The 12,075-nt window shown below is 35.5% G+C and overlaps 1 protein-coding gene across 27 annotated transcripts in view; it reads right to left on the bottom strand.

Moving 5' to 3' along the window:
- LOC18430000 (serine carboxypeptidase 1) overlaps positions 1-12,075 on the bottom strand; it is a 48,195-nt gene that overhangs the window by 29,525 nt on the left and 6,595 nt on the right. For 7 of the 27 annotated variants that reach the window (XR_016058477.1, XM_088870666.1, XM_088870669.1 and 4 more), the window contains one exon: positions 2,856-2,899. The exons of the other annotated variants lie outside the window; for them this stretch is intronic. Coding sequence is in view for 3 of the 7 variants with exons in the window: in XM_088870666.1 (XP_088726792.1) it covers positions 2,856-2,899 (44 nt within the window). In the remaining 4 variants the exon portion in view is untranslated. The remainder of the gene's footprint in view (positions 1-2,855; positions 2,900-12,075) is intronic. 27 annotated transcript variants of the gene reach the window in all.

Genomic DNA, 12,075 nt, shown 5'->3' with positions numbered 1-12,075 from the left:
ACGATCCTGCCCGTCGCTTTTTTATCTCTTCATCATAACCGTTGGGCGTAACCCACAAGGTGCGCGAGCGGGCTAACCCCATACTTTCCCAGGCTATTCTCTCTGCCTTCGACTTCTCTATTGAACATCTTCCCGGGTCTTCTAATTCTTTACCCGATTTTCTAACCCGTGAATTTTTGCAGGGGGGGCAACACTGACGCCAACGAAGACGAATCACCACTTTCACTTGCACTTCAATTATTCCAAGATAACCTATCTGATAAGGATCTTTCATCCTTAAATATGGGCTCCCGAGGCAATACTCGCCGGGAAAAACAACCCATGCATTCTTTAGTTCCATATGAAGGGGAACCTTCACCCCTGAATATTCGTTCACCATCTCTATCCCCAGTTCATCAAATTACATACCCAGAATCACGAACTTCAATTCCTTCATTTTCACCAGCCCAGTCAAAATCCACTCTTCCTACCAACACTCCAAGATCAGAATACATTGAAAGAGCCTTTCTAATGGACATTACCATTGATGAACATCAGGTTCACATGGATCCAAGCAAGCTTGCACCATTATACCTACTAAATCATCTTAATCCTATCAATGGGGTTAAGACCCGAGAGTATTATGAAGCCATTCTAATGGAAACAGGGTCCATCTCTGTTGTCCACTATTTCCAACAAAATACCCGAATCATAGATTATTCAAAAGTACAGATAAAGAAACTTCTTTCTTATACTGAGTGGGGTTCTAATCCCGCACAAGGAAAGAAATTACAAAATCCTGAATTTTCTTATAAGTATTTCAAATATGCTGAGTACATCGAAGCTTGGCACAAATTTTTCTATTATCAAAATCCTAACAATACTCATAGCTGGTATTTACAGTTCCGGCTACCAATTTTTGAACGGTTCCCCACTTGGTTTCAAAACTGGTATTTCGTGTGGGGATCAACTGCTATGATTTTACCTCCTGCTTTTAAGGAGTTGCAGGAGCAATTTATACAATACAATAATATCAATAATTCAGTTGACACTCACCTTTACTTTATGGCCTTGTATCAAATCCCTTGGTTTATGAAATGGGATTATACCATATCACCCAATACTTCCAATGATTATACATACATCCCTCGTTTGGGAAAAACCATCTCTGTAAAATGGTGGGATATCTTTCAAATGGATCTCACCAAAGCCACTCCAAAAAGGATACCACCTAAAGCACCTATATACCAGGAAAACCCAAATACTCCAAACACTTCTTTTGACTTTCCAACCTACCTTCGAAATATGCTTCAAACCAACCCACATGCCTCTAAGGAAGAACTGGAGAAACAAATGAAAGAAATCTTTGCAGAAGCAGGAAGAAAACCTACATCTTCCGAAGAAACAGTTCAGTCTTCTCCACTGCATACCAATAGGTACCTCCAACTCAGCCAGAAGGATCCAGAAGAAACAGATCCAGAAGAAACAGATCCGGAAGAGGATGATCCCGAAGAATTCAGCCAAAGACCATGAATTCATCATCCATGACATCACCATCCAGAAACAATAAGCGACAATAGCAAGACATCATATGGGACAAACAAGGGTCCCACCAAACACTGTACTCCAATTGTAATAAGGCCAAAAGAGCCACTGTGCATAGATGCTTTTACTTTTTTGTTTTTTGTCCTTTTGTACAAAGAGCATCCCCCTATGCTCGTAGTTTTGTCCACTAGCACCTCTCTCTTCTCTGTCGCCTTCTGCCGACATTTTGTCCTCTCTCTCTTCTGTCGCATCCTGCCGACACTCTGTCCTCTCTCCTTTGTCGCATCCTGCCGACAATCTGTCCTCTCTCCTTTGTCGCATTCTGCCGACACTCTCTCTCTCTTTTGTCCTCTCTCGCCCACTAGGCGTTGCCAGCTGTTCCATCTGAGCCCAAAAGATTCCCTTCGAGCCTTATAAGAAGGAAGCCCCTCCTCATCCGAGAGATAGGGCCTAACCTCTCACCTCTTCTCTTATCTTCAAGCCTAAGCCTCCTGAAACCTCGGAGTCCTCGACAACCTCTGAGCCTCCTGGAACCTCTTCCTCAACCTTAAAGCCTCAGCAGCCTTTACTGAATCTTTACACCTAAGCTTCAGCAACCTAACCCTGTTACCTTACCTTTTGAACCATTACCTTCAAACCTCTCAGTCCTCTGGACCGTTACAAACATCTGAACCGTTACAGACCTCTGAACCCTGAACCAGACCTCTGAACCTTGAACCTCAACAACCAATGTTCTCACAATCGAACCTCTGCAACAGTTCATACCGTTCTTATCTGAAGCTATCTTCGCCCTCATAGCTAGACCAGGTTCTCTCTTACCCTACTCTTACTTATGTGTGATTGTAATATCAAAGATTTACCTTCGTACTGCCCTCATCCCTGGAAACTATTTTCCAGTTACTGTTTATGTACTCAGTAAGTCTCTTACTCTAAATTTCCCTCTGTCTTCTTCCGCTCTGCTTTATCCCTCTCTGTTTTATTTTTCTGATTCTCATGTAATATCTTTATTTCTCTTCTCAAACTCTTATTTCCCTGTTATCTTTCTTTCTCTTTTCTGTATTACTTTCTCTGTTTTCATCTTGTAAGAAGGTGTGAATATTAATAAAGATGCTAGTGTAATTTTCTATATCTGCCTGATTAGTGTGAATGTATGACTGCCTGTTATGCAGTTTAAAATTTTATTCAATATTAAGATAGGTAACACTAGTTACGCCCAGTGGATAGTACTTGATATCTCAATAATTCCCTTCATCGGAATCATATTATTCTGTTTAAATTATTATAGAATTTTACAATCCTTAATAACTTACAACAGCTTGCTGTTCACATACCTGTTATAATTTCTTGAAAACCGCTTCCAAATAAACTTGAAAACCTGAAACATAAAAACCAATAAATAAAACTTCGTCAAACCAAAACACTGACAGTGCTGTAGATCCTGGCGCAAAGTGGTATCAGAGCCATACAGTGATACACTGTCACAAACAAATTACAACAGTAGAACTATTCCACAGTGGAACTGTGCAAACAGTTACAACTGAAGAATTTGTAAAACTGTTCTTTTCACTCCATAGGTTAAAGAGGAAAATACATTTTCTATAAGAAACCAAGTGAGATTGACCACCAAGAAAGTTGGTCCGAGAGTTAAGACAAGAGACAAGTGAACGCCGATGCGAAAAGTACCGCCAAGGCCAGGAGAGCCGCTTAGAGAAAAAAGCTAAGGCCACTGAATGTCCAGATTGTCATTATCCGCAACCTACGGATGGCAAATCTCATAAAGAATCTTACTAGTAAAACTGTATCTTCATCTTCAAAACTGAGAGTTAAAAATAAAGAACAAATTATTATAAATGATATTGAGGAAAATATTCAAAATTGGAATATTCCTAAGGTACCAATTCATGATGTCTATAATAAAGGATCATTTAAACTCAAGATGGGTTATGCCATCAAGACTGTAGAAGAAAGTCTATCAGTAACACAACATCAAGAAGACTTTCACCTACTCTCTAAAAAAATAATAGAAAAACATAAAGAAAATAATTACAAATATTTACACATTGGCCTCATTCAAATAGCCGTAAAACCTTTGACCCGACTAGGGTTGAACACTTCTGTGCTTGTATGCCTAAGAGATACAAGACACAATATATTCACTGACTCTCTACTAGGCATGGTTGAATCCAGCCTCTGTAACAGTCCATTCTATTTTAACTGTTTTCCTAATTTTTCTGTTTCTTTAACCGACCCAAATATCTTAGATATATTGACAATAAATCTCAAAACACATGGATTCAATATGGTCCATGGTTCACAAAATCTTGCTATAGTCTATAGAATATACTATAAGGTCATGAATACATTAAGTCCCAATATCTTAAAACTTGATCAAAAAGATCAAACAATTCTGTTCCAAACAAATATAGAAAAATCTAATATGATAGTTCCAAAAACCATAAAATGGTCAGATATAATTCTACCCCAATCATGGGCATTACAAAATGCCAATCAACCACAAGAAATTCCTCAACATCATATTCCCAATCATATAATAGAACATACCGATGGAAATGTAGAAATACAATTTCAAAATACAAATTTACAAGTACAAGATGATATTGACATTAATAGGAAGAGAAATAGTAAACAGAACATACCAAGTAGGAAATCAATTTCTCACAACCCAAATGTTATCATATTACCTCCTCCTCCTAGTCATCCTTCTTCATCCAATTCAAACATACAATTTCAAGGAACACACAAGACTAGAGATAATATTGTAATTCCAACATATACATCAAAATCTCATCCCACAACTTCTAATACTGAACCCAGTATAGAAGAATTACAAGATTTCCAAGTTTGTACATTACAACTTGAGGATGATATAAATAATAATCAATATTCAGAAGAATATATAGCAGCCTATCTAGCAGCCAAGCTAGAAAGGAAACAAAGAAAATTAAATAAAGCTTTTATTACAAAAGATTATTTATCAGAAGAAAACAAAAATATCCGAGAATGGTATTTAAAAAGATTTCAGCCACCTAGACTACTGGAATTACTACATAAAAAATATAATAAGTTCTTACACAAAGAAAGATTAAATATAGGATTTTTTCACTGGCTAAAGGATATGTGTTTAGAGAAAAACATTACTATTCCCTCATTCAATAAAATTCAAACAATAGAGGAGAAAATATATATAAGTACTGATGGTACTACAACAGCTAGTACACATCCACCTGAGAAAAGTATTATACTTAAAGCAGGCATTCCAAAGAAGAATGAACCTGTACACTCCTCATCCTTCTATGATATAGTGGCTACACCATACAAAGCCATACCTAAAGAAATAAATAAAAAACAGGAATACATACCTCATATTGTAGAGCAGAATAATTATACAAACCTATATTTACAATCTCTTGGAAAGCAAACTGAAAGGATAGAGAGAATAGTATCCAAAAAAACACCTACTATATCTCCCATTCCTAAATCAGTATTATTTAAACCACCTCCTGAGTTAAATAAGAATAAATTCCACTTTGGAGAAAATAATAAATCCCTTATGGATCAATTAATTTCAAAATTATCCCAACTAGATCTGAAAGGAGTACCTTCATCTCAAATCAATATTCCTCCACCAACCATCACTTCCCAAATACCTGAGTCATCTGACAAAGGTAAAGCTGTCATACCTGAGCATGAAACAATGATGCTCACAGAGGAAGAACCTATAATAGAAGATACAATCCAAAATCAGGAAAAAGCATTTATGGATACTACACCTCTAATGGATACCATCAACAAAATAGCTTATGGAAAATATTGGAAACCCATTACAGCCTTACCCTATCATAAGAGACCTACTCCTGTTGACATTCAAATGGAAGAAGATTCAATACAACAGGCAGTATCTTATTCCGGAAGATCTATAGTCAATTGGCAAATCGATGGTCTATCAGAACTAAAAATATTAGATGTCATGAGACATATGACCATGTATGCCTCTGCAAATAAAATGGCAGGCAACCATGATCAAGAAGTTGCCAACGCACTAGTAAATGGATTTTTAGGATGGTTAAGGGGATGGTGGGATTTTTATGTGGACGATGATACTAAACAAAGAATATTGAATAATACCAGACAATGGACTGGAAGAAATGAACAAAATCAAGAAGTAATATATACAGAAAGTGACGCTGTCAATACCTTGATATATACGATCACTCTACATTTTGTAGGCAGTACCTCATTACTAGCAGCAAGATCAGAAGATCTGCTCTCTAACCTACGCTGTCCTACTTTATCTCATTATAAATGGTATAAAGATGTATTTTTCTCAAGACTTCTAATACGAGAAGATTGCCAGCTAGATCATTGGAAGGAAAAATTTATAGCTGGCCTACCATATCTATTTGCAGAAAAAGTCAAAGAAAGACTTTTTCATAGCCTTATGCACTGATATGAAATCAGTGCATAAGGCTAAACCTTCTGCACATATTTCTGCGGAGAGTTCTCCGAGTGTATATGATGAATATACTATTATTCCATTGTGTTTCTTGCGAAGTCTTTCTTTGACTTTTTCTGCAAATAGATATGGAAGGCCAGCTATAAATTTTTCCTTCCAATGATCTAGCTGGCAATCTTCTCGTATTAGAAGTCTTGAGAAAAATACATCTTTATACCATTTATAATGAGATAAAGTAGGACAGCGTAGGTTAGAGAGCAGATCTTCTGATCTTGCTGCTAGTAATGAGGTACTGCCTACAAAATGTATAGTGATCGTATATATCAAGGTATTGACAGCGTCACTTTCTGTATATATTACTTCTTGATTTTGTTCATTTCTTCCAGTCCATTGTCTGGTATTATTCAATATTCTTTGTTTAGTATCATCGTCCACATAAAAATCCCACCATCCCCTTAACCATCCTGTAAATCCATTTACTATTGCTTTGGCAACTTCTTGATCATGGTTGCCTGCCATTTTATTTGCAGAGGCATACATGGTCATATGTCTCATGACATCTAATATTTTTAGTTCTGATAGACCATCGATTTGCCAATTGACTATAGATCTTCCGGAATAAGATACTGCTTGTTGTATTGAATCTTCTTCCATTTGAATGTCAACAGGAGTAGGTCTCTTATGATAGGGTAAGGCTGTAATGGGTTTCCAATATTTTCCATAAGCTATTTTGTTGATGGTATCCATTAGAGGTGTAGTATCCATAAATGCTTTTTCCTGATTTTGGATTGTATCTTCTATTATAGGTTATTCCTCTGTGAGCATCATTGTTTCATGCTCAGGTATGACAGCTTTACCTTTGTCAGATGACTCAGGTATTTGGGAAGTGATGGTTGGTGGAGGAATATTGATTTGAGATGAAGGTACTCCTTTCAGATCTAGTTGGGATAATTTTGAAATTAATTGATCCATAAGGGATTTATTATTTTCTCCAATGTGGAATTTATTCTTATTTAACTCAGGAGGTGGTTTAAATAATACTGATTTAGGAATGGGAGATATAGTAGGTGTTTCTTTGGATACTATTCTCTCTATCCTTTCAGTTTGCTTTCCAAGAGATTGTAAATATAGGTTTGTATAATTATTCTGCTCTACAATATGAGGTATGTATTCCTGTTTTTTATTTATTTCTTTAGGTATGGCTTTGTATGGTGTAGCCACTATATCATAGAAGGATGAGGAGTGTACAGGTTCATTCTTCTTTGGAATGCCTGCTTTAAGTATAATACTTTTCTCAGGTGGATGTGTACTAGCTATTGTAGTACCATCAGTACTTATATATGTTTTCTCCTCTATTGTTTGAATTTTATTGAATGAGGGAATAGTAATGTTTTTCTTTAAACACATATCCTTTAGCCAGTGAAAAAATCCTATATTTAATCTTTCTTTGTGTAAGAACTTATTATATTTTTTATGTAGTAATTCCAGTAGTCTAGGTGGCTGAAATCTTTTTAAATACCATTCTCGGATATTTTTGTTTTCTTCTGATAAATAATCTTTTGTAATAAAAGCTTTATTTAATTTTCTTTGTTTCCTTTCTAGCTTGGCTGCTAGATAGGCTGCTATATATTCTTTTGAATATTGATTATTATTTATATCATCCTCAAGTTGTAATGTACAAACTTAGAAATCTTGTAATTCTTCTATACTGGGTTCAGTATTAGAAGTTGTGGAATGAGATTTTGATGTATATGTTGGAATTACAATATTATCTCTAGTCCTGTGTGTTCCTTGAAATTGTATGTTTGAATTGGATGAAGAAGGATGACTAGGAGGAGGAGGTAATATGATAACATTTGGGTTGTGAGAAATTGATTTCCTACTTGGTATGTTCTGTTTACTATTTCTCTTCCTATTAATGTCAATATCATCTTGTACTTGTAAATTTGTATTTTGAAATTGTATTTCTACATTTCCATCGGTATGTTCTATTATATGATTGGGAATATGATGTTGAGGAATTTCTTGTGGTTGATTGGCATTTTGTAATGCCCATGATTGGGGTAGAATTATATCTGACCATTTTATGGTTTTTGGAACTATCATATTAGATTTTTCTATATTTGTTTGGAACAGAATTGTTTGATCTTTTTGATCAAGTTTTAAGATATTGGGACTTAATGTATTCATGACCTTATAGTATATTCTATAGACTATAGCAAGATTTTGTGAACCATATTGAATCCATGTGTTTTGAGATTTATTGTCAATATATCTAGGATATTTGGGTCGGTTAAAGAAACAGAAAAATTAGGAAAACAGTTAAAATAGATTGGACCGCTACAGAGGCTGGATTCAACCATGCCTAGTAGAGAGTCAGTGAATATATTGTGTCTTATATCTCTTAGGCATACAAGCACAGAAGTGTTCAACCCTAGTCGGGTCAAAGGTTTTACGGCTATTTGAATGAGGCCAATGTGTAAATATTTGTAATTATTTTCTTTATGTTTTTCTATTATTTTTTTCGAGAGTAGGTGAAAGTCTTCTTGATGTTGTGTTACTGATAGACTTTCTTCTACAGTCTTGATGGCATAACCCATCTTGAGTTTAAATGATCCTTTATTATAGACATCATGAATTGGTACCTTAGGAATATTCCAATTTTGAATATTTTCCTCAATATCATTTATAATAATTTGTTCTTTATTTTTAACTCTCAGTTTTGAAGATGAAGATACAGTTTTACTAGTAAGATTCTTTATGAGATTTGCCATCGTAGGTTGCGGATAATGACAATCTGGACATTCAATGGCCTTAGCTTTTTTCCCTAAGCGGCTCTCCTGGCCTTGGCGGTACTTTTCGCATCGGCGTTCACTTGTCTCTTGTCTTAACTCTCGGACCAACTTTCTTGGTGGTCAATCTCACTTGGTTTCTTATAGAAAATGTATTTTCCTCTTTAACCTATGGAGTGAAAAGAACAGTTTTACAAATTCTTCAGTTGTAACTGTTTGCACAGTTCCACTGTGGAATAGTTCTACTGTTGTAATTTGTTTGTGACAGTGTATCACTATATATATATATATATATATATAGGGAAAAATTTATATAGAGCCAAGGCTCTAAACAATCAAATTTGAGCCTATCTCAAAACTTTCACTAGAAGAGGTTCTTTTGACGCTCAAATATCTTCAAATTGATCATCTCGACATTAAGATGCATGGACATGATAAAAAAATGGATTTCAAGTTTTGGAAATAGTGTATTTTGTAACTTATTTTTGGACTGTCGATTTTGAAGATTTTCAAGTTTTCATAGATCTGTCGATCTGCACTATTTTTGAAGCTTTAAACTTTATAAATAAAATATAAAAATATATTTTAAGGCTATCACAAAAATTCTCAGTATTAATATAAAATTTTGGGTATATATACCTAACACTATTGCGCACCATATGAAATATAAAAAATTATTTTCAATAATTTAAAATGACCAAAATACCCCCATCAATTTTCAGGGGTATTTCAATCATTTTATATTATGAGAAATATTTTTTATTTGTGCGCCTTATTTTTTAGTACACATGTCCAAAATTTCATTATGATTCAATTTATAGAAAAATAATTAAAATTAAAACAGTGATATGTATTTTGAACTGTATAATGATGATCAGACGATTCCCATTCCACCTATAGGACTATTCATTATACCTGACCAGCTATTGTTAGTTTTTTCCATATATATATATATATATATATATATATATATATATATATATATATATATATGGAAAAAGATATGGTGTGCAGCCTAGTGTAGATAAGCTAAATGTGCCAACGGCCTAGATTGAATTTAAGCCGATCCGAAGATCATGGGTGCCCAGTAGTATCCAGTAGTGTTTGAATTTTATTTTTTTTCTACAAATCCAAATCACTTGAAATTTTAAAAGTGTGTTCTTCAAAAATAGGTTAATCTAGGGAAAATATTAAAAAAATATTTTATTGAAAACAATTGACCAAAATACCCCTGCAAAGTTTTGAATTTGGGTCGCCAACTTCATAAGACGAAACGAGTTATAAGAGAAACCAACAAAACCATTGTTAAACAATACTTGCCCTTTGTTAAAAATATAATAACAAGTGATTTACATACGAACCCTAAAACATTTTTTTTATAATACAAAATGTTATGTTATTGGTAGAAATTATTAAGATGGTCGGTCAACGTGCCCTTTTGTATTTTTTCCAAATTACTCTTTGGTCTACGGATGGAATTCTCAATCTGAATTTTAATATATTTTTGTAGTATTTTTGTTAGCAGGGCAGGGCAATGCCCAAGCTTTAAGGTAGTGCCCTACGAATGAAAACACTTGCAAATAAAAATTTCGGGCAAATTACATATAGACACTATTGAGGAGAGTAAATTAATGGTGTCCGCTATCTTTTTCCGAAGTTGCCCCTGACAATGCATACACCGGACGGGGGTTATCGTTTGCGCCTTCACCAAAGCTGTCTGTCGGCATTTGCATTGCCGGACAGCTAGCTTTGCCCTTTAAATTTTAACAATCAACAACAAATCACTCTACTAACCCAACCTCACCTCTACGAACCCAGTCCACGCCAATGGCGACTCCTCCCTTTTGCCCTTTCAACCCACCCCACCCATATTTTCCATTGCCGGTTTCCTTTATTCTTTCAATGGCTCCTCCTTTCTTCTCTGCAACCCCATTGTCTTGATTGATCCCGTGCCCAAACCCCAATTTCCTTTCTCTTACCATGATCCCAGGCCAAACCCCAAACTCTTATCGGATTTTCATGGGGTCTGGTTCATTGGATTGCTGGCTCTATGATTCAACAGTAACTAGGTGGAAGAAAACAGAGATTTTTTATAAGAAAACCGCAATGGATTTGCAGATATCAGGTGGAGTTTTCTCTGATGGCCTCCTAGTTCTTTCAAGGTCCAATCCCTTCTCTGTAACTGGTTTTCGTTTAGAGACTGAAGAATGGGAAGAACACACTAGAGACTATGTTGACAAACTTGAGAGAAGAGATGGACCCACTCCTAGGATTAGGGGCAGTGTCGTGAGACTATTGATTGCAAAGATCAGGCTTTTACCAAAACTGTGAGAACTCTGTAAATTTCTGTGTAACTCTCCATGGCCATGAAACCCTTCTTAAAGAGGGATAGAGGAGGTCGTTCTCCAACGTTCGGCTTCCTCCTTAAATCTCTGAGAAAACGTGGCCCTGTAATCTTGGAAAGTGGGTGGTTACTTTCAAGCCGTTAGATAGCGGCACTTTCTCTCTCTAAGAAGCCTTCCTTTTTTAGTGAGAAGCATTAAATTATAAGAGAAGGAAATATTGCACGTTTAAAGGCCCTATGGCCACACACACGTACCAACATCTCCCACTTGGCCATGAGGGCCAGATATATTGAAATATCATAAAGTCTTTACGACTTAATGAATTTAACATTTGTGTGCATATTTTTGTCATGAAGCTTTCACGCAAGTGCGGTTATACATCGCATAACAAAAAATATCCAAAGTCATATAATGGTTTTTCACGCTAATGCGGTTTTTTCTCTCATGACCAAGACATTAAAAAAATCCCATTTGGAAGTTCCTGACTTAAATATTTCTAAGTCCCATCAAAGCTACATGCTTTGATAATATTTCTGCACTCAATCCCTTTGTTAAAAGGTCTGCAATCATATCTGAAGATGGCAGATAACTTACAGTTATTTCATTCTGTCCAATAATATCATAAATATAATGATAATCAATTTCAATGTGCTTACCCTTGGAACTATAAGTAGCTCTATTTCTAATTGATGAAATAGCAGCCTGATTATCACAAAAAAATTTAACCGATTCGTCGGCTATATCCAGCTTCAAATCATTTATGAAGCGTTTAATCCAAACGCCATAAGTTGTAGCAATGATACAAGCAATATACTCGGCCTCCATAGTATACCGAGCTACACAACCTTATTTCTTACTAGACCAAGAAACACATCCACCTCCAAAGAGGAATACAAGTCCTGAGGTTGATTTTCTATCATCTGGGTCTCCTGCAAAATCT

Source organism: Amborella trichopoda, chromosome 6, assembly GCF_054954075.1.
Source record: "Amborella trichopoda isolate Santa Cruz 75 chromosome 6, AtrichopodaSantaCruz75HAP2 v2.0, whole genome shotgun sequence".
Taxonomy (NCBI): Eukaryota; Viridiplantae; Streptophyta; class Magnoliopsida; order Amborellales; family Amborellaceae; genus Amborella; species Amborella trichopoda.
Note: the sequence above shows the minus strand (reverse complement) of the source record. Positions and strands in the feature narration are given on the sequence as shown.